At 34.9% G+C, this 26,768-nt stretch overlaps 1 protein-coding gene across 2 annotated transcripts in view; it reads left to right on the top strand.

Moving 5' to 3' along the window:
• The window catches only part of BRD10 (bromodomain containing 10), a 52,255-nt gene that overhangs the window by 6,841 nt on the left and 18,646 nt on the right, over window positions 1–26,768 (top strand). For both annotated transcript variants that reach the window (XM_082336776.1, XM_082336775.1), the window contains 3 exons: window positions 4,256–5,688; window positions 17,112–17,188; window positions 23,022–23,111. In XM_082336776.1, coding sequence (XP_082192902.1) covers window positions 4,256–5,688; window positions 17,112–17,188; window positions 23,022–23,111 — 1,600 coding nt within the window. The remainder of the gene's footprint in view (window positions 1–4,255; window positions 5,689–17,111; window positions 17,189–23,021; window positions 23,112–26,768) is intronic.

Raw genomic sequence — 26,768 nt, 5'->3', positions numbered from 1 at the left:
ACTGATACATTCATCATGGTAGACTCAACATATAAAAACTGAGAAGATATCTTTGCAAAGTTGATTTCACTATTTTGCAGCTAATAATTCCTGTACAGCAGCAAAAGCACTTTTCCTCCTTGAGGTATATATATAACAACATCTGATTTACTTTTCTTGTCAGTCTTGTTTATAAGCTTTCTTTTTGTTCAATTGTTCCAATTATCAGAATATTGAATATCTTCTTTGGATTATTAGTTACATTTCCATCATTTCCATGAGGTTCTACTCAGCTGCTTCGTTACATGCTAATTAAGTAACATATCAATGTACATACTAACTTACGTATTAGTTAACAATAAATAATCATGGAATTATTATATACTTGGAAATGCTTGCCTACTTAGAGGCATTTAGGTACCGAAACATAGAGGTAGATTCCTACTGAAATTTTTAAAACCACCAGTGAATGGCAGGTAATTAAGTGTTGATTTCAATGGGAATTAAGTGTCTGTACGACTTTAGTTTGTTGAAAATTATGGTAGGCAGCTCTGTCTTTACCATCTCTGAAAACGTGATCCTGGGATAAGTTTCAGACATGTTCATTAAAACATTTAAAGAATTCTATTCTGCTTGCAAGTTAGTAATTTAAATTAGCAAATTGTGGAATGAGGTATGCTTATACAGTCAATTTTGCCTTTTATGAGGATGTTGTGAGCATGGAAGGAACTGGGTCCTATGGAGAATACTGTAGAGTATGTCATAATATGATGTAAGACATTACAGATACAGAATTAAGGTCACATGAGCGTCTCCAAATTTAATTTCTTCTGACTATTAAATCTTGATTTAATTTAGAATAATGCGTAATATTGCTATTTTGTACATAGCTTTCTAGTTTATTTTTTAAAAGAAAGTTTGTGGAAACAAGTTATTGTAGAATTAAAACAGTTCTCTGTACCTTGTCATCAGAGTTCCAATGCCTTACCTTTTTCCTGTGAAAAATTACTCAACACTTCAGTGTGTTAGAAGTGGTAAATGAGGGGAAAAAAGTACAATCTAGTCTTTGCCTCCTCTCCCCTCCAACTGAAATCTCTTGCTGCAAGTGAGAAGGAATGAGCTGGTGAGATGTGTCTGTTGTCTTAAGGTAGAAAATGATAAGAAAAGTGGGGAGTTACGTCTGGATTCTGTTTTAGGTGGTTATCTGTACTTGGGGAGTATGGCTGCTGAGTTTTAAGGTCAGATGCCATGGTTTTATCCACTCAGGAGCTGCAAAACAACAGCTGCAGATGTGTTCTAGGAATATGTTTGTCCTTGGTTAGTCTGGAAATGTCAGCTTGACCTTAGAATAGTTTTGTGTTATTATTGTAAACACAATATGTCTGCAAACATATTCCTGATTAATGTAAATAGAAGTATGAAACAACGGGTTTTTTACAATTGCTGTCAGCATAAAAGCCAAGTATGTTTGTCTAGAGGATTGCTCAGTGTAAGGATACTTGTCCTGCTAAATATCAAATGTTTCTCTCTCTTCCCCCATCCACCCCTGCTCCCTCATGCCACCTCTTCTCCCTTCTTCATCCCCCTCCTTCCTCTCAAAAAAACACCCCAGGAAAAATCTATGCCCTCCAAAAGATGGGCAGCTAGTAGGAAGACCTCAAAAATGAAGATATGAAAGTGTGCTATTATTTTCTCTTGAATGTCTACTGAGAATGGAATGACTACAGATATTGTGATAAAATGATAGCTTTAAAAAAAAAGGCAAACTTCTTGCAAGTGAAACAACACATGTTTTTCTTTTTAAAAAGATCTTTAAAACAGTATAATGATTCTCATTTTATGAAGTACAAGACAGAGGTAAATCGAGGGTATTGTATTTATTTTGAGAATTCTACCTTAATTTAAATTATTAATTGAAGATAAGTTGAAACTGCTTGCAAATATAATATTTTTAGATCATCTGCAGCCTGGGTTTTTATTAAACGATACTGAAATGTGATTGTTTCTACGAATGTTCTATCTCATTGTCTATCTATTCATATTTAAGCTTATTTCCATACTATTTTTATAGAGTTCACACCTTTTGGAGGCAGCAGGTTATTTGGAAGTATGTTTTACAGTTCAGAGGGAGTGGGGTTCAGGAGTGCTTTGAAATTTATTTTTGAGAACACTTTTTACTTACTATTGTTTCTTCCTTTGCCCCAATTATAAGTTATTTGTTTTTATTTGTTATTTTAGTCATTTTTATTTACTATATTAATGCAATATTAACACATGGAAATAGAACAAAAGTCAGAATTTTAAAAATGCTCACTTTACTTATGCAGGTAGTATTGTTGAATTTACTGGTTTATTCACCCAGAATGGCAAATGGGATTTTGTCGTTAGACCACATTCATTATATGTTTAAATTAGTGCTGCAAAGTGGGTTTTTGTCTTTAGATCACATCCATTATATGGTTAAATTAATGCTGCATTGGGAGATTGAAGTTGAGAATTTACTGACCTGTTTGCTTTTACATTTTAATTTTATGTTTTACATGAATCTGTCTTTCTGCATTTGAGAGGTACATAAATAAAAAAGATGCATGTATGTGGTATTAAAAATTTCTGTTCAAATTACAGTAACAAGACACGTGAAATTTAATTTAATTATGTAAGATAAAGCATTCAGTGGAATCTTACTGTATTATATGTCATTTTGCATACACAGAAGGTGTAAATTTTAAATTTGTGGTCGTGGCATATTTTTCCCGCATTAACACTAAAATGCGGGCTAATCTACGTTTGTCACATTTTTTACATTATTGAGATATCTAGTCAATACTTAATGCTTCAAATACACATTCTTCATGCTAGAAGCCACTATTAGCTTCGTGTTGTCAAAAGAAAGATTTTAATACACCATTACTCCTTAGCTGAATTTGAAAAGCATTGTTGCTTTGAATGGATACATGGCATTTATGTGCTACTTGTATACGAAGAAATATAATTGGAGGTTAGTAACCTGGGAATAAGGATATGTAAATTCCAGTAACAGGTCACATTAGTGATATACACAGGTGATTGTTTCTAGCTGTGATCAGTGATAGAAGCTCAGAGAAAAAGATACAAGAAGCTTTGGATGAGCTCTAGAAAAATTTTCCTGTAAGTACAGCTGTATGTTAGTCCTATCTTTTGGAATCTGGTCATGCCTTGAGGCAAAAATGTTAGTTTACCGTTGCAACATTAAAGAAAAATCCCTCCTGTGACTGATAACCCTTGATATTCTTGTGATTCATGGAGATGTCCTATTTTTCACTTTGGAGCTAAATTATCATATCCTGTGTGCTAGTAAGTTAGATGGTAAGCTACACGTGATTGATTATCTGAAGTGGAGGCATTTCTTCCTCTTAAACTTGTTGCCTTTGATTTTCGTGGTGAATTTACAAATAAAAGTAAATAGAAGTTCCTAGTCTATCATATTAGTTTTGTATATTGCTGTCATGTTTCCACTTGCTAGTGTTTTGTGTAGAGTCCCAGATTTTTCAGAAGTTTTTACAGGCCTCTGATTATTGATAACCTCTTTCTCTGAATACCCACTATTTCTGCTCTATCCTTTTTTTAGATAGGGGGACCAGAACTGAATACAGTTTTTCAGGTGAGGGCAAACCATTTATTAATGTAATGACGTTTAATTTCTGGTGTTATTTTCCATCACATTCTTCATGCATCCTGATATTTGTTTCCTTTTTTGACCACCATTGCAAACCAACTAGTAACACGCCTATGGGTGGGAGGGAAAAGGGCTTTTGTATGTGAATGAAGCATTTAACAGTTAGGCATGTGTACTTGTGTACTGAGGAAGGGAGTTACAAGGTAGGTGACATGAGGCACAGGGCAAGCATTTGAAAGCAAGACTTATCTGGAATTTGTTTTCAGAGATTTTTATATGGGTAGTTTGTTGGAAATACTTAATCCTGCCAAAAAGGGATTGGGGAAGGGAATACATTTTTAAAAGAATCTAAACCACCCGAACTATTGATATCTACGAGTTTTTTTTGTTACCTTTTCCCATTTTTTAAACTAGTGGTGATAGAAATAAAAGATTATAATTTCCCATTTTGGTGCAGTGATGTACTGTGTAATCCAAAGTAAGACAAACTGAATTAAAACCTTATGTACTGTGTTCTTTATTACTTCAAAATAAGTATGTCATGCTGTAGTTCTGTTTTTTTCTCCCTGGTTTCTTTTTGTTCACCTGATATCTGAACTTTCATGAACTTTCTTTTAATAGGCTGAGAGAACAAGAAAGAAAAGAAGCAGAAGAAGCTAGTCACAAAGAAATAGAAGAATGGGAAAAGTCACTTTTAGCTCAAGCAGCACCTACAAGGATGGAAACAATGTGGGAGATTCCAGCTATTGGTCATTTTCTTTGTTTAGCACAACAGATTTTAAATTTACCTGAAATAGTATTCTATGAATTGGAACGTTGTCTTCTGATGCCTCAGTGTAATGCTTTTTTATCTAAAATAATGACTTCTTTGTTAAGTCCTCCTCATCGCAGATCCACGTTACATCGCAGGCCTACACTTTCTTACAGGACTTGGGAAGCAGCACTCAGACAGAAAGTACGACACTGGTATACTCTTGTAGGGCAAACTGACAATCCTAATAGCTCTGCAGAAAAACTTGGATTGTGTCCCCAATTTTTCAAAGTCCTTGGAGAAGTTAATCCCTTGGAGGAAAAACCATTTCATGAGCTACCATTCTACCAAAAAGTGTGGTTGCTAAAAGGTCTCTGTGATTTTGTGTATGAAACACAAAAGGATGTTCAGGATGCAGTACTAGGTCAGCCTATCCATGAATGCAGAGAAGTAATTCTTGGTTATGACTACTTGGAGAACGCGTATGTTCACTTTCCGCAGTTCTGTGGTGCAGATGTTCGGATTTATAAACAAAAACCTTTTCAGGCTCCTGAATTCCCATCTCCTCCCATCAAAGTTAAAAAAGTGTCACGTGTTAAAGTGGAGAAAGTAAAACATGAATATGTAAGCAAAAGCAATGGGGAGGTCAATTCTGGTGGTAGAGAAGAGCTGTTACATCATTCCAAGACAGAAGTAGACAAAAGTATGGACTCCATCATTACCTGTCCAGAAAAAAAAACACATTTAGGTAGCTTTAGAGTCGCTGCAGAGGAGATTAAGATTAACTGTGAAATCAAGACCTCAAGAGTCTGTGACATGAAAAAAACTGATTGCTGTAAAGAGAACTTGAGGAATTTGATTAGTTCAGGAGAGATTGTTGGTATGGGTGGTCACACTAGTTCAGGAGACATAAGGGCTGTGGAGAATGGACAAGGTTGTGGTGAAATGGCAAGAGTAAAAGCTGAGATCAGCCCATTCAGGGAGAACACGCTGAAAGCTTGCCAAATGCATGTCAATGGCACTCATAATGACAACCAAGACATAAATTACCATGAATCTGCTAAAGAAACAATGCTAGAGAACTCACTGCAAAATAATAAACTAAATAAATTGCAGGCAAAAAAAAAGAAAAAGAAAAAAAAGAAGTTGAAGGATATTCTAAATGAAAATCTACAGAGAAAACTTGATGACTTGCAAAGAAAGCGTGAGATTCATCTTCATCCCTTCAAATCTTACAAATCTGAGATCCAGAACAAGTTGTTTATAATTAAAAAGAAAGCAAAACACAAGAAGCACAAGTCTGGTAAGTTGACATTTTTACCTGTAGTAAGAATTATGAGGATACTGATTTTTTTTTTTTTTATTGTTGTCTTAGCTGATTAGTCTAGATTTTATTTTGTGAAACAGGACAGCCTTATTGCATTAGACTTTTCTGATGTTAATTTTAATGTGAAAGTTTCCCATCCAATAACACAAACATACAAAACAGGCTCATCAGCTGATTGAACCATGATTCATTTGCAGAATATATCTTTAGAGAACATAATTCATTGGAAGAGTTTGGTTTTTACACAAAATACTGACGGACTGGTTAACATCAGAGAGTGTAGCTTGTTTTATGCTGTCTTATGTCATAGCAGTTGTGGAAATATTTCTCCCCTTTCTGATAATATTGCCTTATCCAAATTACAAAGAAACACAGAGTAATTACATGAGATCATGAATCCAAAATCATTCCTGTTCAACTGTGCAGTCTTAGGTCATCAAAGAGTACTGCTTTGACTGCAGGCCTGATCACATTTCTGCTTAGTCCAACAACTGAGATACAGAATTTATGCAGATAGCATTTTTATTACAGATGTGGGCAGCATCTAGTTAAGTGTTTCAGGTAGGTGATACACCATCCAAATTTCAGTTAACTCACTGGAAAATTTTAAAACAATTGCACCATAAAGCTTGATCTGTTATCCTGTTGAGTCATGGGCTAAGCTATCTGTGCTAGATTTTAGCGGACTGCTTCAAATGTTACATTTTTTTGAAGCGATAGGTTTATTTTCAGAACAGTGTAGGTTGACAGGTAAATGCTGGATTTCATCTGAAAAGCAGAGTGTGAAAACCAAAAACCTGTGTAACAAAGCGTCTTCCAAAGAGTAAGTGAATTCAGAGATCTGATGCCAATGCATTTTAGCTAGAAGCTGAGTGGAAATTTACAGCTAAGAAAACAAGTAATGTTTAGATCCCAAATATTTGTGCAGAATAGCCAAAGAACTGTCTTACCATACAAACCACAAACTCCTCCCTCCAAAAAATTTCAATGCCCACATCTAAACATAAAATTTAAGAGTTACAGTTGAAGTTCATATATGTAATATTCAGCAAAAGTAATGTATTTTACATTCACTTTTGTGACTGTTAACTCTCCAAATGTTTTACTGTTTTCATTCTTCTTAAAACCAAACACCAACAAAATGAATAGTATCCCAAATTGCAAATAAGGGCTCTTGAATTTAGAGAACTGTGGGAAAAAAAATTGGGGACCAAGTGTCCCTTACTTTTCTGTGAAAGTATTTAAAGTAGGTTGCCATCTTCATTGTAACCCTCATTTTACAACACATGCTTAAAAATCTACTTTCTATGAATTAAGAGATGTTCACAGAACAGCATGTGTTCAATAGATTATTGTTTTGAAAGACAACCACTGTTAGCAAAACAGACTGGCAATATTTGAAAGTAGCTTTTGAAGTTAATTGATATAGGTGATGTTTACTGTGATAACTGCTTTTCTTATATATGTCATAAAAATAACAAAAGTTCAAAAAAGCTGCCCGTTTGCCTCCATCTTGACACTTGATGTACTTAGTAACATGTTAGCAAAATTTTTTTATAGTTACAAATCATGTTTTGTTTTTAAAGACTAAAAGAGACAAATTTGGAAGTCCTGTTAGAAGAACTGTAAATACTGAGTTTAAGCTTTTTTTAAAGAAATGCATCATGAACAGCTATCAGAGAATGATTGTATTTACAATAAAAGTATATGCTATAACATAATCTCAGTGAAAATTCTCATATTTTTAATCTGTAACGTTAAAGAATTTTTGGTCTTGAGTACATCCCAGACTAAATCCTCCAGTTAGTGGAAACTGTAGTCCTTACTGTAACGTGCTTAATCGCAATACCTAAATACAGGCAGTTCTTTTGGTTCAAAATTCCTGTCTTTTAATTGACACAGTGGAAATTAAGCTCATTACTAAAACTAGAATCAGGAGAGAACTTTCCTTCAGTCAGTTTCCTTTTTGTATCTTGCATATGGTGCCGGGATGCTAAAGTGAAAACAGAAATCCCTGGCTTTTCATTATCCCAGTTATGTTACATATATTGACCTGTACAGCTATTATGTGATCTCCATTTCTTGCAATAAGTTTGTTTTGTTTTCTGAAGTGCTAAAAAAACGTTGGGTTTTGTAATTTCTTAATACCAAGGTTCATCTAATGCTGATCTGATAGAATGGAGATTATTTATCCAATTATCATCCTTTGTGCTTTATGTTGAGCTTTTTTAGAATATATTTTAGGACTCTATGTTTCAGAAGCTTATTATAAAACAAGCTAGTGTTCCATAACTGCTAAAAACATGGGAGTTAAAACAGTTCTTTCACTTTTAATTTGTGGTTTTACATGACTGAATAGTAAATTCAGCAGTAGAATGCCATGTACCACTGTTTTTCCAATTCCATAGTGTGTCATAAGGAGCTTAACATTATCAGAGGTAATTTAATATAGAAAATAATTAGTGTATAGCTTTGTTAAGAATATGTATCTGTAACTGCAGACCAGTACCAGGTGCCATTAATCATCTGAACTTAGGTTTTAATTATACATATTTTCATCATCAGAGAACACTGCAGGTAGAGTATTACTCCCTTTCATTGTCAGTTTTGGACAGGAAGGAGAATGTGTCAGTGCAGGTGGAAATCCAGAAAAGAGTCACAAAGTTCTCTGTCACAATTCTGTTGGTGTTTGCACAGTTTTGCAACCCTGACTGCACATGGAGATGTCCTCTGTGTCTATTCAGTAAGAAATGATGGAAATTCCTCTTCTCCACTTTTACTTCTCCTGTGTCTCTAACTACTTGATATGCTGGCTCTGATAGTCTGAGTTAGGCTCAGATGGCGTATTCATTTCCATTCAGGTGGAGGGCATAAAGCATCCTGTTTCATCTGCAGGTGGCAGGCATTGTCCTGGGCATGATATGAAGGGTTCTTTTTCTTTTGGTACTCTCTTGTCCTTTATCTTTTGATATGTTGAGGCATTTCCCTTCTTATTCTGACTACTTCTTCATTGCGAATTTTGACCTCGCTGGAGAAAATTTTCCTAAAACATTACAGTATTATGAGAAAGAGCTTTTCTTCCTATGCTTGTTGAGTGGCCGTTAGTCCTGCAGCTATTAGGCTGAAATTGATAGGATTGCACTGAATTCATGCTAATGCCTTATTGTTTAGTAATGTTTCATAATGTTTAAGGCTAAGTAGTATTTCTCAAAGCTCTTCTGTTTAAAGATACCCTTACAATGTAGAACAGAGAAAGAGATTTGGTAAAACTTGTTCCAAATTCAGAAAAGCACTTGATTGAAATCTGATGATAGCCATAATCACTGTTTACAATTTTCTTTAAAAGTACAGGAGGTAGAAGAGAGCATCAGTAATGTAAAAGCAAGTACCTTTCCTTATTTTTTAACAAGGTGATTTTTTTTTTTCTGCTATTGGTTCTCTAAGGCAGCTAAATGGAACTTTGAGTCCCAGTTCATGTTTCTGTTGAGATGATTTGCACATTCCTGACTTGCTGTAGCAGTGGTACCCAAAAGATACTGTTCATAAATATAAATGGGTTGTGCAGTTTTTTAGCTGAAAACTTCCCAAAACTATTGTGAGCAAAACTTACTGGAGAACACAGCCATGTTGTGAGCATTGCCATAGTTAGGAGGTTTTCTTGAATCTATGTCTTTGAAACATGGCAATGGTTATTACCGTGGCAGTGTTCTGTGTCAATATTACTGACAGAGCAGTACTGGATATAATGCAGAGACAGAATCAGAGAGAGTAGTTCTGTAAACAACTTGCATGCTACACATTTATTTTAAATGTTATTTTACTAGTGGAGTTAGATAAATTAGGCTATAAATCCTTGAATTAGACTGTGACAATGGTGATAGGCTTGTTGGATCTGGACTAAGACAGCTATGCTGAAGTAAATCGTGGGGTACAATAAAGATTGCAGTGGAAGGCACGGTACAAAAGCATGAGAATTCTGTGATTGCGTGCTTGAAACAGGGATTGGATGAAATTCAGAACATCCACAGGGTTGAGAAAACAGGAGGGACCAGAGGCTGCTTGAAAGAACTGCGATGTGCCTGAAGCAGAGACTGAAGTGAGTGTAAGTTGAATCTCTTCTATTCCAATTGGCGTAGAAGACACCAATACAGCACACACCTTTAGAAGAACCTTGATGTAAATTCTATACCCTATACTTGTGCTGTGAAAGATTCATAGCAGTCCACCAGCTTAAAGTCTTCTTCACCATGTCTTTTATTTTTTTAGAGTACCATTACATTTTGTATATGAAATCAAGCGTTGCTTGAATGTGAAGAAATGAATTTAACAGCTTGGCAGGAGTTTTGTAGTGTCTGGTGGACTGTCTTTGGGAGTTTAATCTTCACTTTTGTCTTCAGAGTTGTAAAAACTTTGTGGTAATGTTGTCTAGCCTCTAGATCTGGAACAGCCTGTTAACCATGTTGAAAACATTAAATGAGGTATTCTGCCAAGTTGTAACAATGTAATCAATGCATTAAGCTGCAGTGTCAGTATCTCCAGAAACCTGCCTCTGAGGTTTGTTGGATTTACTTACATTGCTCAGTTAAGTCAGCATTATTAATGCACTTGTTCAGATCTGCTTTGCTATTTTGATTACATAAAAGCATGTGCTGTGTCAGTGTGGAAGCTTCAAAAATCTATAGTAAGGCTTCATTTTCCAGATTATTGCACATTATTTTCTGAAAGAGGAGCTGTTGGGAGCAACATAGACGATTAGGAGAATAAAGAGAAAACAGGACATGCTCAGTAGCTGCCAAATCTTTGATAGGCGTGAAATGTGTCTTACAAATTTGTGAACAGGAAAATTCAGGCCAGTTTTTCAATTTGAGAACAGTGGAGTTGCTGCTAGAATGTAATGAGAAAACAGGAGTTCTTGCAGTTGGAGGGGACTAACTTAACTTTATTTTACCATGGCAAATACTACTGAGTTAGTGTTTGTCAAAAACATCTGTTTCCCCATCTGGGGGAATGAGGCTCTGCTGCATGTGTGGTAAAAATTGCATTTTTCTTAAAAATTATTATTAAAATCAATTTTTATTAAAATTGCTCTGTGTTGTCACTTTATAATTTGAAGCACAGATTGATATTACTTTTGTTCTTCAAGGAGGATCCACAAGGACTCAACTATCAGTTCATAACAAAAAGTTCCACTAGATCTGTAAAAATGTTCCCGTTTTCAAGTCCAAATGATTTATGTTATGATAACTTATAAATGGGTTGTATTGTCCTTGCTGAGGTTATTTACAAATGTCAAGAGCATTTCTGTGGCTTAGTGTTTTCTTTATCTACATTTCTATGCCTCTAAAATAGGACTAGAAGAGATCTAAAATACCATTTATTTATTCCCCCTTCTTCACCCTCAGATGGCAAGACCAGCTTGAGATGGCTTCTGTTTTAATTGCATCTAATCTCCCTAGTGGGGTTTTTGGATGGTCATAACTAGTGTCCAGGTCCTAGTTTTTATGTTACTTTGTTAATTGCCTGCACATCTATTCAGTGATAACATCTGTGGAATTTGTTTTGCCTTGAAAGGAAAGCATATGGCAGCCAGACATCTTGTGGACCTACTGAACTTAAATAACATCTAAGAATTTTCTCAGAGCTGGCTAAGGGGCTCTTGGCTAGTAAAATGTTGATTTTCAGTGAATCCTAGAACAGAAGTGTTCCAGCAGTGGTGTTACTTAAAAAGAATAAATGTGAAAGATCTGTAGATCTGGATTTGTTTATTTTCATCAATGAGTTTGTTTAACAAACTAATTGATGACAATTATAAATATGTAGAAGGAAAATTGATAAAAAACAGCTCTTAACTATCAGTCAAAAGTATAAAATAATCCAGTCTCTTGGAATTGAGATTAGAACAGATGATAACTCTAAAGAGCATTACTTCAGGGAAGTCATATTTCTTCTGCCCCACCTATTGTGATCACCATTAATTTAGCATTAAAAATTAAAAAGCAGTAATGTAAAAATCGTTCACCTTTGAATTATTTCACTCATTTATTTTGGTTTAGTTTTGGTTTGTTATATAAAGTACTGTCTTTACTCTGAGACTGAGTCATACATGAAACCTGGAGTACACTATTTCAAACAGTAGAGATATTTCAGCGCTTTCCAATACGACATTCACTGACTTTGAAATCAGCTTTTCTCAGAATAGCATTTGTTTCACATTCACTTTAATGCTTTCACTAACCTCTGTTATATACTAATACTCACTATACAGGTTTCTGTCCTCATTGGCCTTCAAGCACCAAATACTGTCTGGGTGGACAGGGCAGTATCCAAGTTAGTATTACTTGTGTCTGCTTAATACAGTTTTCAGCTTTTTTGGCAGATGAGGAGGGGCTTGCTCAAGTAAGTTTACTGTGGAAAACCTGTATTTTACTGCATTGCTGCTGCAAGATGGAGTTTGTTTTCATTCAGAAAAAACAATGGTGTGATAGCTAAAATGTTACACAACTGCACTGTCTTTTACTGCAGATGGTATGCATTTTGACAGTGTTCTTGTTTCAATTTAATATCCAAGTGGTTTGTTTCAGCAGGCAAAGTCAGGAAATATGCAAATTGAGCTTTTGGGCACTGATGCAACCAGCTCTGGGTGTAAGTTGGTAGCATGTTGTTGGAGAGAAATATTACTTCAAATCAATGGAGAGTTTTGTTTTATATCCACAGATAACTGAATTATAGTTTAATTTAGGATGAGATTTGTTGTAGTTTGCTTGAAGAATAAAGCAATTGTGTATTTTGCCTTTATTCGCTGGTAGAGTATCAAAAGGACTCTATTTGTTGCACAGTCCTGATTCTTCCACTGAACATGGATGAGCTCTCGCCTTGGGTGTCTCTAGTTGTGTCCCCTCCCTGATCTCAGGAACAGCTTAGCTCTCTGTCAGTATTGGAGGTGGCATAAAAAGAGCTGATCCTCTCTGGCAGCATGGGAGGGGAAAAGAGATGATAGTTACAACTTCTGTACAAGGTAAGATGTCTCATAGTCTCTTCCCCTCTGAACTGAAAGTCAGCTGAGATCTGGAGCCTGTTGGAAAAGGCAGTGTGGAGACATAATTAGTGACACAGTAAAATCAGGTGAATGCAAGGTTACACAGGAATAATACAGGCTAACATTTCCAAGCTTTAAAACAGTTCCATTTGCAGCAAAGTAGACTTTTTTTTTTTAAATATAGTTTTGATGTGTATATATTTGAATACAAACCATGTTGTTTTGGGTTTTTTTTTTCCCACTAATGTTATTTTATAATTCTGGCAAGGGGGAATAAAGCTTTTTTTTTTTTTTTCCCCCCCCAAAGAAGTGTTGACTATGTTTGAAATTGAACTTCATATAAAAAAGAAGTAATACTTTAATCTTTATTACAAGTATTGTTCTACAGTAGAAACAGGAATAAGAATGAATCATTAATTATTTATCAATATTTACAAAACATTTATCAAATACTTGTTCAAGTATGTATTTCTCTACTCCACAAAAAGTAATTTAGTGTTGTAGCTGTTGCTGGATAGGGAGGCCAATGTTAGTGCCTCAAGATGGTAGGCCTAACAACAGCTTTTATGCAGTTGCAGCTATTGAAGGAGAAGGCTTCTTCAGCTGCTTCAAGATGATGATTTTCTTTGGACTTCGTGTTGTAGTTTGAGAAACTCTTAATTTGTTTTGATCAAGAGTGTTTTTCTCATTTCATTCTTACATGATTAGGGACAAGTGTAAAGAAATTGATTGGACAAAAGTATTATCTGATTTATCCTCCTTCTGTGCAGTGCAGTCCTGAGTTATTGATTCCTATGTATTCCTATGTATTTGTTCCTATGTATGAGCAAGGCAGTCTTTAAAAAGCCACAGAGCCATAGAAAAGCTGGTTGGAAGGAACATCTGGAGGTCACCTAGTCTGATTCCTTGTTTGAAGCAGGACTGTCATAAATACCAGATCAGGTCAGCTGTGACTTGAAGACTTCTGAAGATGGAAATCTATTTACTGAGCCACTGTTCCCCCCTCTCCCTCTGAGAATTTTTGTACTGTTACTGTTTTGTACTTGTTAAGTGGTTTATAAATTATGGCTAGTAAAAGCTGGGGACAGAGAGATGGGAAGCAAGCAGGGTGTGTTGAATAGGAATAGGTGACCTGAAGAGATAACGCATATGAGCTTCCTTATTAGAAATATTTGGTTTTTTCTTCATTATTTCTTAGGTGTGTTTTTCTAACTTCATTTGCTTTCAATCAGCAGTTAAATACATTTGTACATTAAGTATGCTCTGAAAGGTACAGTGTGCTGTATTTCAAAATGTGTGTAGCTTCTGTCAGAAACATTACTTCATCTGCTGAAGTAAGTAATTTGAGCCATTTTAAATAGTCTCTTTACCTAGGATTATGGGCAAAGGAGCTCTAGCAGACGTCAGTAGAGTAGTTTGAGAAGTTGCCACTCACAGCGGATGCCTATTCAACCCCTTAGGCATTTTACTGTGCGTACAGAATCTATGCCCACCTCAGAATGGCAGCTGAAGCTAAGCGACTGCTCTGTGGTGGCATGGCTGAAGTGTTCATGTGGTTATGCTACGTGCGACAGGGCCAGTAGCAGGTAGCTGGTAGAGGCTGACATCCCTTACCACTGTTGTTGTTTTTGCTGAATGTGTCAGCTGGTGGTCTGAGAATCTAAACTATCAGATCTCGATAGGTTTTTATTGAGAAGATTTGATCCTTGGCTAATCTTATCCAAGGATGTTTTGCTTAAAGGTAAGCAAATTGGAATACTTTTAGGCACTAAAGTAAACTTGGAAACTGGACAAAGGTGCAGCTGCATTGTCTCTGGAATACTAAATAGAAGTTTTCCTTTATCATCTTTGGGTTTTTTTTCCTCGAAAAGCCAGTAAAGAAAATTTTTCTTTCAAAACTTGACATACGAGAAATTATTTTTGAAAACCAGAGGTAACTTTTTTTTAAAAAGAGAGAGATTATCAGTACTATTGCTATAACTTCTTTTGAAGTTCAATTTGGTATTTTATAAGGATGTCATTAAGGTAGAAGATGAGTTTGCCAAAGTTAGTTTGCTGTATATATTAAATCTCTCCCATTGTGCAAATACCTGTAGTGTTTTCTTATTTTTTGGTATGTGATATGTGCCTGCACCATAGGACATCTGATGTGTATAGTCATAAAGTGGGAAAGAGACTGTGATGCTGCTCTGTACAGCATATATTCTTAGTTCATGGCAGATGTCAGCCTGGGAATTGTGTAAGTGTTATGGTTCATATGTGCAAGTGGGCATGCTTTATGATAACCCATATGTCATACTCTATTTTCAAAGACTTTTTTTCCTTGATTCAGTTTACACAGAAGGTAAGGCTCGTTTTCCTTGTGCTTCTAGTGAGTTTTTTTTTAATTCTTGTTCTGTCTGTTACCCCATATTTTCTCTACTGCATGCTTTTCAGATGCTGCTGCAAAGGAAGAAATAGTTACTTTCTTTTTTTGGTAATGAATTATAATTCTTCCTAAGAATTTTATCCCCCTTTTTCAGAAGGAAATATTGGGGAAAAGAGAGTATATTTCTGTTAACTCTGTTATTTTTTGAAGTACACTGTATCATACAGCACCTGATGCTGAAAATACTCAAGTAAATATTTGCTGAAAAGTATGTTGAAAATATTCAAAAAAAATGAAATTTTTTCATTTTAATGATATTCAAATCTTTGTTTTTATAAAGAAGCAAGACAGTCTAGCTGCCCCATGGTTTTATCCCTTCATGTTCTTGCCAGATGACATTCTTTTACAGGGCTATAACAAGGAAACACAATATGACCAGACTTCTTTTTGAGTCAGTTTGTCAAGAAAGCTTATATTAGATGTCTGCTTTAGTCCATTAAATGGACAGCACTGTTCTCAGTAGTAGCAGTTATGTTTTCCATGTGTCTGGATTCATAAAAAATATAACAAAAATGCTGACTTATTTGCCCATTGTCAAAACATTTGGGTCGTTGTTCTAATAAACATGCTTCTCTGTTTTATCACTTGTTCTGTAATGTGAAATCTGAGTTCTTATTTTTGGTAGTTGAGGGCTCTTCAGTGCAGAGTTTCAAATCTGGGTTGATTTATTGGTTTTTATATGGTTTGGGTTAATGTGGAGTTTCAAATCTAGATCTTTTGAGCCCTGTGCCCTGTTTCTTAAGTGTGTTTTATTTCAGATTCAGGTAAGATGTTTAGGAAACTCACAGCGTAACAAACTGAAAATAGGATAGTGTGATAAACTGAAAATATAGATGCCTAGGCATCTGCAAATAGGTGTATGTATATGTACATATGCACTTGCACACACAAGCATCTATTAAAAAAATAAATGCAATTTCTGCCAATATTTTCATTAATATAAATATCAAATCTGCCTGTCTTTGTGTTATTACGAAGTGCCTGTAATGATTCTATTTGACAACAAATTCCACATACTTTGTATGATTTTTTTTTTCTTTTTTTTTTTTAGGGTTTTTAATTATTGTTTAGGACTCCTGAATGTGAGCACAGCAGTAATCTTAGACTGATAGTTTGGTCTGAATGAACAGGTCAAAAGTGTGCTTGTTTCAGTTTACCGTATGAATGTAGAAATAACCATATAAGAAACTCCATTATCTTGCATATATGGCTTGGTGACATAGCTGCTTGATTTGAGAAATGTATGTGACTTGTGAACCCTGGTACTATAGGCAGTAAAGCACTCACCTTACCTTCAGGGAGGTTTTTAGCTACATCCATGTTCTTGTATAGCACACCTGGGTGTGAAGGGCATTATAGGAAGGTGTTTGCTGTCCTCTAAAATGTTAGGTTTTGTGACAGTCAGAAAAAACAAATCAGTAATCTGATTTCATTGGTAACTTCAGTATGTTAATTTGGGGATTCCTAGATACTGTTTGTGCTTTGAGGGTATTTTTTACTATAAGATACAGAGGTCCCAGACCCTAATATGTGGTTCACTTTACAGTGTCAGAGAACAAATCTTGCAGGTAAGATCCTATATTTCTTAAGTTTGTGGCATAAGTTCTGGATTTTACTCCTTTCAGAACAGTGGTGTGAATGTTTCTTTTATGACTTGAATTTTTAGATGGTATATTATGGGCATTGTATTGGGTTTGTTCTTTTTTCTTTTGTTTTGCTTTGCTTTTCTTTTTCCCCCCAAAAGACTGCCCTACACAAATACTTATAGTTTAATGTTTGCTTTTGCTGAGTCTACTTCTGATTCATCATGTTTTCGTGACTTGCTGTCAGCCGTCTGCTAGTTATAGTTTAACTTTCAAGTCTGTGTGTAATTTGGTTTTATTAATGAAGTACAACAAACAGCATTATGAAGCTTTTCTCTTTTAATCTTACAAGGAAAAAAATCGGTATCTAAAAAAGCAATCACAAAGAAGAGGAAAGGTGTCACAAAGTCTACCATACCAGAATTTCAGGTAAATTATTTTAATTTTTATTTTAAGCAATTGAAATCTGAATGTCTGTAAAATAAGTCCTTTAGTTTCTGATAGAGGCCTTGGAAATCCTAATCAAAGATGAATCTCCTACTTCTAGTTCAAAAGGTTTAATCTGATACTGTTTTTAAAAGTGCGTTTCACCTTTTCTTGGTAGAGAATGTTCTAGCGTTTTTATTATGTGCAGTTTACACACTGTTTCACAGTATTGTTTAAGATCCCAGATAAATCTGTTACAGGACAAAGCCTGTAAAAACTAGTTGTTGTTCATGGAATTTTTAAGGTAGATACAATTTTCTGGGATAAAATTACTTGGGTTTTGTATGAGGTGTGACACTGTGGTCCTTGAATTGAAATCTAGCTTGATTTACTGAAGGACTTGCAAAAACTTTGTAGGCTCCTGTGCTCATCTTGTTTGCAGCTTTTACCCCTTATCTGCACATGACCTTTAGACCAGAAAGCACTAAGAGTGCTAATTATGATAATGTGGTTTTATGGTACTGTAATAGAAGTGTTCTGAGTCACAGTTTATGTATGCATGCCTGCTTGGATTGGAGTTCTCCTTTGGCTGTAAATTTTTTTTTCAGAAAGCAATGTGTGCTGTTCTGAGCACTAGACCCACATTAAATCATGACTGTTCTGTAAAACTGTCACACTGAATCAATTTATTCCATGATTATGATGTGTTTGAGGTGGAGCTAGTAGAATTTCTGGTGATAAAATTTGTTAGTAACAATCAATATTGAGAAAAGACTGATATTTAAGTGTATGCGGACTTTTGCCTATATTCTAATGGTAGTGACTAAAATATTTCCTAGCAGCACCAAAAAATAGGTACAGTGTCTAAAAATTTTATTTTTCCAAGCATATTACCTGCATGCCATGGATGTACACAGTTAGGTTAGAAATAATTTTTTACAGTATTAAACTACTGCATTTAAGCAGTCTGTCTAAAACATTATATAAAACTTTGTCCAACTTTTTGTTTAAGCAAGGTAAACTGTACATTTACACATCTATCTAAGCGTAAAATTGACATTATTACATTTACCTGTGTAAAATGCTAATTAAAATGTAACAAAATAATTCTGGCTCTTTTGGTCAAAGCTAGGCTTTATATATGTTTTTGGTGAAGCTAAGATTGATTAGTATGAGCAGTTTAATCTTATTAGGGAACTTTTTAATAATTTAACCTGCCTTTTTCAAGCAGACAGGCAGGACTGGGATGACTGTTAGAAGTATTTGCAAGAATTAAAACATTTATATTTGGAATACCACTAAGACTTTTAGAACCTAGTAAAGTATGCTTTACGTTACTCTGCTCCACATACATGGATGGCCAAACTTAATGAAATTATGTAACTGTTTGAAGGTGAAAGTATATTTTTTAAATATTTGGTAAGACAGCTTGAGTGTATACAAGCCCTGTGAGGTATGCCAGGGAGGGTATAACCATAAGAATATTGCTATTTATATCTAAACATCAGTTGTTTTGGAAAGAAAGGAAATAAATGAAAATTTGTAAGATGTTTTATGTGCTTGCAGCCTACAAATGTAAAAAAAAAAAAAAAAAAAAAAAAAGCCATAAGGCACTTTATTTCATAAGACTAGATCCTGTACTTAAGTATAGATCCTTTACCTTAAAATCATAACTTGACATTAAAGCTAAGAAATGAGTATTAATAAATGTTTTAATATGTGCAGTGACCCAAATTACACATTAAAATCAATTCTTAACAAAAAAATTCAGGAGATAATTGTACTACTTAATCTTAACATTTATAATACCATTTTTAAAGAACATTTGAGGACACGTACTGCATGGATTTTCTGCTCTTTATCATAGTTTGAATGTCATGGACAAAGCAGTAAAAGCATAGGTCAGTGAACATCACTCCTTCCTTGTATGTGATTTCAGACCTTATATTCATTTCTTAGCTCAAGGCTGCTTAAAAAAAAAAAACAAAACAAAAAAAACCAAAAAAAAACCACAAACAACAAAAAACAAACCCAAAACAAAAGCAGATGCAAATTAAATTCTCTTTACTGAATAAAAACTCACAAAAAAAAGTCCTGTTTTTAATATTTTGAAAATGAGTTGAGAAGTGAGTTTACAGCTTCATAGATCATGAGTTAGTTGGCTGTTGCATATTTCCTTTTAAAATAAATTCTGAATTCCAAGCTTATTATTACTGTTGCTCATTAATGTTTTAAAGAAAGGACAGTAAGTACATTGCTGTACAGAAGGGACACTACTGTGGTTTTCTTGGGTTTCTTTTCCAGTTAGAAAGTACATTTAGGTTTGGTAACAAGTGCTTTGTCTCGGTCTTTCCTCCTTTCCCCTCGCATATGTACACATGTGGCTATATAGACCTACATGTACTACAACTAAGGAAGAAAGGAACACACATTTTAAGGAACTGGGATAACTTCAGCTTTTCTGTTTAACTGTGCCTTAACAGTTTTAGTTTTATCAGCTATGGTCTATATTAAATACAGATCTCAAAAGGGGGCTATCTGGACATTCTCCATGTGGAGATGGCAGCAATAAAAGAGCAGGTTCGTAGAAAATAAAAATGTAACTTACAATTATTACACAGATAGCCTGAAGTTAAGCACAACACTGAAGTGAGTAAAAATTATGCTAAAAGATTGTCTGAAGTTAAGGGGGCAAGGAGGGAGCATCAGTGATCCGGGGGAGTAGACTAGGTTTGTATTTATGAATAGATCCACAGATTAGATTTGTTTTTATAATGATAAATAGTTCATTTAGAAATTCTGAGGAATGGATCACGGGAGAGTGACAAGTTGGAATAGAGCTTGGGCCCCCTGTCTTTCCTTACAAAAATCAGGGGAGATTTCCTGTCTTTCCTCCTTGGAGTTCTAGGAGCCAGTGAGGGTCTCTGAGAGATTACCGAGATGTGAGATTGTATCCTAACAGGAGCGTTGAACACCAAATTTGAAAATTTACCTGAAGCTTCCATTGTATTCAGTTGAAAAATAGGATGCTTATTGCCTATCAAAATTAAGCTCATACAGAGTAAGTACAGTGCCTGATGTGAAAATGTCTGTGTTGTAGTTAGCATGTACATAATGAATTACATGATTTGTACATTAATGGCAATATTTACAACCTGAATCTTTAAGCCACCATGTAGTGTTCTAGAGAATAGGGACTAATCTTTCACTACCTTTGATAAGTCATAAAGGAAACATTTTTTCTCTTCAGATTCTTTTTCTCATGATAGATGATTAAAAGGCATGTTCTTCAAGAGCAGTATGTGAAACTACCAGTGAGCTATCGGAATGTGACAGAATGATTAGATTGTAGCATTAATACCTTTCTTTTTGCCTTCACGTTAACTTAAATGTTAAAACACAAAACGATTTAGAAAAGCAGTGTTGTTAGCAAAAAATTGAATTGCTAAATTCAGCCAGTTAACAACTATGAGCAAAGAACACTGAAACATGCATTAGAGTCTCATTATGAGATGTAGCAGCTAGATTCCGTATCAAAATGATCATACAAAATACACTACACTTTTTTTATTACTGTTCCTGTCATCTTTCCTTCAAAATGCTGGCTTCATCCTGTAAGACAGGAAATGTTAACCAAGTGAGAGAAGTTTCACAAATGACTTTTTCCCAATCAGTGTGCATCTGTAGTACCTCATCTCAAATCCTACTGTGAATGAAGAAATATAAACTTCTTGAACCTTTTTATAGTGGTTTTCAGTACAGTATTGGAGTATTTCAAATACTAAACTCATTTTGACAGTAAAGCCTCTAAGCTGAGCTGCTGGTACCTTCCTTGTTTTATCAGTGGGTAACTGACAAACAGATATTGGCCTCAAATGTACACCTCTTCTGACGAAAATTGGGACTCAGAGATTTGATTACTCTTCTCTGTCACTCTGTCCCCGAGACAAGTAAACTTTACGTATTTGCATTGTTTTTCCCATTGATGTAGTTTGGATTGGTACACACTAAGAATTTTGCAAATCAGATCCTTATGTCTCAAGTGACTGTTCTGAAGGTGAGAAAAAGGACTGGGACCTGTGAAAAGTTAGGCGGCATGAATTGTCTGATGGAGGAGCTTCTTATGGTAGAGTCAAAGATAAAGTTGGTATTTCCAGGACAGCATTCAACTAACGATAGTGAAATCATCCTTCTCCTTGCAAACTTTTGCCTTTCTAGAAGTGAGTTCCTAGAGAAATAGTGATCCACTTCTAGAAAATGAAGATAGTGTCTTTCTTTGGTTGATAGTTCTGCTTTATCTTTGATCATGGTACACTGAATTAAATGTGTCTCATAGCAGAAAATAAAAAGCAGTGATAAACTTTAAAAACTGGTTTCTCAGGTATATAGTCAAAGGAGGAGTGGATTATAATTGTGTAGGGAAAATCTTTATCCATGCCTTTATTGACTTTTGTCAGGGGCTTGATGTGACAAACTTGCACCTTTTTGTATGATGATACCGTATCATAGATTTCTTTTCAGGCCAGATGGGAAAAGAAAAGCCAGTATTTGACTTCCAGTTTACATCTTATGTATTTGGAACTTCTTTTACTGCAGGACATTCATTTTTGTTGAACCTAGTAGAGTTACACATAGTAATACTATTTTCTGAGTTAAGATAGAAACTTTTTGCAAGTTAATTTTACATACGTTGTCTGCAGCAAGACAATGCCAATTTCCTTATTCATTTACTATTTTAAACTTGATAAATGTGAACACTGTAAACTTTAGTTTGAGTCACTCCAATTCCCCAATGCTCTCAAATGTACAGAAGTGTTGTGAAAATGATGGCATGTATGCATTAGAGGTTTCTGAAATTTATGTATTGTGCTAAAAATGTCACTTCTGTGTTCTAATAGTGAAACAAAGGGGTTTTTTAAAATATGAATTTGCTGCAAATCTAAAGCTTCATGTGTAATTAAATTAAAAATGTATTGTTATGAATTACTGATTTGGGGAAAAATTTAAAAAAAATAGCAGTTATATGATAAAAGCATTTTTATGGTTTTTTTTCTGTTTGGATTTGATTTTCTTAAATTATTTTAACATCTTTTCAGTAGTAATGAAAACATGTCCACCTAAGGGCGTTCAGAAAGGAGCAAGTCTTAACATACGATAACCTGAAAGAACCTAACAGCTTAATAATTTCCATTTATTAAGTCTTTAATTGCCCTAAATGATGGTAAGCCAAAATATACAGATTACTTTTGTTTGATGATTTTTTTCAAGAAAATAGCATTCATATTCTGAAAAGAAAAATGTAAAAGGCTCTCTTCTAAAGACAGGAATAATAATATAATCCTTTTTCAAAACATAGGTAGGTAGGTAGATTTGATAGACATGGCTGGGTTATCTTTTAGGAATCCTCTGTGTAAACATATAAAGTTATGTGCAGGAAAAAGTTGTAACAAGTGTAATTATGTATAACCATGGCATAGTCCAAAGCTTGTACACTTTAATTCATCAGCAAGTTTTGGTACTCAAACCTGTTCCAACTCATTACTATACTTGAGACAACTTTGGTAGTTGTCATTCACAGAAGTTTTAAGAAAATACCTATGTTTTTAAATGGAAGCTTACAGGCAGAGATACGGTTTATGTCTGAAGAGTAAAGTATTTTCTTAGTAGATTTTCTTCCCTCAAGAAGTCCTATTTTTTTACGTTTAAAAATGCTATAAGAAAATAAAAATCAAATGGTGGCACTAAGTAATAACATGTGCTTTTAGATTTTATTTAACTTCATTGTACATTTTCCAAGTCCCACATTACCAAGTGTTTGTGTTCATTTGTTTTTTAGCTTATTTGCACTAATCTTGATGAACTCAGGGAATTAATCACAAAGATTGAGAATGAACTCAAAGATCTGGAGGACATTAAAAAGAAATCGGTATGTGACATTAAAAGCTTTCTCTTGTATGGGTATAAAACGGTGCCAGTTATTTGCTGAGGCCTGTCAACAGAAGATTTTATGCCTGTTCAGTAAGCTGCATGAAGCCTCATAAGGTTGATACCTGGAGACTGCAATCTTAATCTTTTCTGTATATAGTGCTCTGTTCACAATGTTGTTATGATAAGCAAATTCAATAACTGTGTTAACACTTTTCATTGCCAAAATAAAATGTGGATAGTGGTAATACCTTAGAAGTAGTTCATTTCTGTTAAACATGTGACCATTCTTCCCTGAGGACAAACTCTTACCCAACAAGCAATTACAGGATAGAGTTCTCATATCTGCCTATGCAGTGCTGATCAGATCTTCTTGTGAACTGACTCTTAACGTTGTTTATTAGGATTCCTAACTCCTTTTGTTTGCAAGTAAGTTACTAAAATTGGTTTTGTTTCATTTTTATTCAAGTAGGTTGTACAGGAAAGCATGCTATATGGCTTTTGATACCAGACTGAGATACAAATTTTACTGATGTACACTGGGTCACTCGGCCTGTGCAGCTGAAAACCTCAAAAGAGTAATGGTTAGACAAGAGAATCCAATGTGTTTGGGGTTTTGTAGGAGGCAGTGATTCTCATCAAGATAGCAGATCGTTTTAAATACATAAATAGTACTAATTTAAATGGCCCTCTACAGCCAACTCTTCATATTAATTACTGTTTTTCATTGCAGTTTTGTTTATTAAACCTTTGGTAGGTATTTCTGTGACACTTCCATGAACAGTAGTAGTTAAAAATGTTGCTTTTTCTCTGTCTTAGAAAGTAGGCTGCTAATTTCTGTAAATGTCTTTAGTCTCATGCAGAAGCAATTTATTCTTAAATTATTTAAATAGGGGAGAGAGAGATGGTAGGTGAGAGGCAATATAAATTAGGGCTCTGAAAGACAAATTTCAGTGCAGACACTTAGCATAATAGTTGTTAAAATATACAAAGGAATAAAAACAGACTTAACTTGAAATTATTTTATAGTTGCTAAATTGCAAATTGGTTTCATGATAAGATTGTCAAGAGGTTATCAGAAAGGCTATGTCAACAATAGAAGAAAAAGCCAAAAATGAGAGTACACATCGGCATATCAATAATCTTAGTAGAGGTGAGACTTTTATTCTACTAGTAAAACTGTACCAACAAGACTTCTTCAAGGGTAGACAAATGCTAAATATGTCATAATTGCTCTTTGAACTGAAATCTGATAATGTCATTATGTAAATAAGTTGCATGACTTCAGCAGGAATACTATGTTTAGTTCTAATCACACCATCTTAAAAAAACCAAACACTTAAGTGCAGGGAAGTTAAGATACAACTCATTCAGCATTCAGAAGTTGTGAGGTAAGGACAATCTGTGTGCTTGTTGTATAGATCTATCAGATCATGTTCTGGGTTTCTAAACACTTGTGTTGTTAGAAATTTTATGTAAAGAAAAAAGGCTAGGATTAATTGCTGAAGAAGTGATTATAAGAACACAGTAAAGTGAAGTATTGATTTTTAAAAAATAATTATCAGGCAAATTTCATATTAACTTTCAAAAAATACGATTAGATGTTAAATTAAGTGAACAGTCAATAAACTTGACTTGCTAAGATGAGGTTTCGCCTTGCAAGGGAAGTCATTAGAATTTCGTTTTTGATGTCTAACACCATGTGTAATTAGGTTAGGTATCTTAAAAACTGGAGGAAATGCAGATTTTCATTCTTCAGCTCTGACATAAATGACAGTGGCAGTTTCAAAAGCATCTGGATTAGGGTGTTTCATCTTTTCTGCAGTGCCTTGTCTATCAGGTAAAACATTGTTCTAATCTGATGATGGAAATTTGACCTAATGTGAAAACTTATTTTAATATGATGGTATTCATTTTGATGCTGTTCATGGACTTCTTTCTTGTTTCGACCGAAGATGGTGGTGTTCTTACTACTTAATAGTAAATTTACTGATTTTTGTTTGCAATGGTGACCTAGGTGAAGCCATAGGAATCTCTCTTCTCCGTGACTAACCTGCTCAGTAATTCCAGTTTTAGTAGTTGTTAGCACATGCTACTGAGAGAAACCCTCAAGGCAAACTTTAAAGCTTATTTTAAATACTAGCACATCTGAGAAATACAGCTTGTCTAATTTACATTAAGACTTTAAAGTATAACCCTTTTTCTTAGTCCTAACTGCCCGTTGTTTCCTAGGAGACCATTCTAGAGTACATAAAAGGATTTCCTTCTCCAGAACTTGGAAGTCCTGGAGGCTGTAATGAAAGAGATGAGCTGTAAGACTTCTTTAACATGAGTAAACTTACTGTTTTCCTGCATATTTTTTGTAGGTAGTTGGACTGGTTGTATCTGACACTTTTCAGAACATCAGCTTGAGCCAACAAATGGCATGAGAGATTTTTAGCCCAAACAAGTTTTGTTTGGCAAGTTAAAAACAAAAGCAGGGTTAGGTAATGGAAAGCCATGGGTAATTTTAAGGGTACTACCAGTTTCTCATACAACAATGAAATAATCAACCGTTGGAAAGGATTTTTCACCATTTGGTTGATAAAACAGTTTGATTCTGTACTCTTTTCTACACCCATGTTGTCTTTTGAATTAGCTATGAGTAATATTTTTCCATTTTAAAAGTCTTGCACTTTTGCTTGATTACTGGTGAGTTTGTTGTGACAATGATGAGATTTGCCTTAGTGCCAGTTGCCATAACTGTTTACAGAGGAAAACGAAATTTGACCTCAGTTCTTCAATTTTAAACAGAAGTTCAACTCAGTATTATTTCTTCCCAGACTGCTTCACTCTTGAACTCTAGCCACAGTTCTGAAGCGAGGCTGCAATTTCACATATGCTTTCAACTGACATAAGCCAAAACTGCTGCTAAATAAATAGTTCCTACTCTCTATGTCTCTGGCAGCTTATATTTTCTGTGCCAGCCCATGAAAGAGGGTAGCAAAATTCTTTGTTCAGCTGCATGGTGAGAGCATTAGTCTGTGATAAATCTTAACTACTTTTATACTGTTGCTGAGGTGTTTGTAACCCAGATAAGTTTTCTAGTGCAATTTATTATGCAGTTGCACAAATACCTGTGCTTGTGTTCTGCCACAGTTTGAGGGGTCATTGTAAGGACAGGAATGAGCATCTGGGGGCAAAAGAAAGTTGGACTGCTTTTGACAGGAAAAGTGCTGTTCTGTGGCAGGCGAAGTTGTACGTGGTATTACCATCAGAGGTGCTCTAAAAAGTCTATCCCTTCAGCTACTAAACAGTTCCTCTCCTTACCACCTTCTACATTTCAAGAGGGAGGGGAGAGAACAAGTTAGTCAGATTTACTATTTATTTGAGTGCCTGACTGGAGATCAGAAAGTGTGAGGTGCAGAAAGGGGACTTGAAGGACTTGAGTCTAATGCTCTTTGCACTGTCTAGTGAAAGGATGGAGAGTGGCTTCCTAAGGAATGTCTAAGCTAGAGTGTCTTCTAGCTTTGGTACATTCCTTAGGACATGTGAAGTGACATCGTTTCACTTTAAAGCAGTGTGACTAAAAAGTAGAGTAAAAATGGAATTAATAGAAAAAAAACCACAGGATTTACAGTAACAAGAATTAGATTCTAGTAAAAACTATGTCTGTTTT

This window comes from Platalea leucorodia (genome assembly GCF_965183815.1).
Source record: "Platalea leucorodia genome assembly, chromosome: Z".
Lineage (NCBI taxonomy): Eukaryota > Metazoa > Chordata > Aves > Pelecaniformes > Threskiornithidae > Platalea > Platalea leucorodia.
This window is presented reverse-complemented; position numbering and strand designations above follow the sequence as displayed.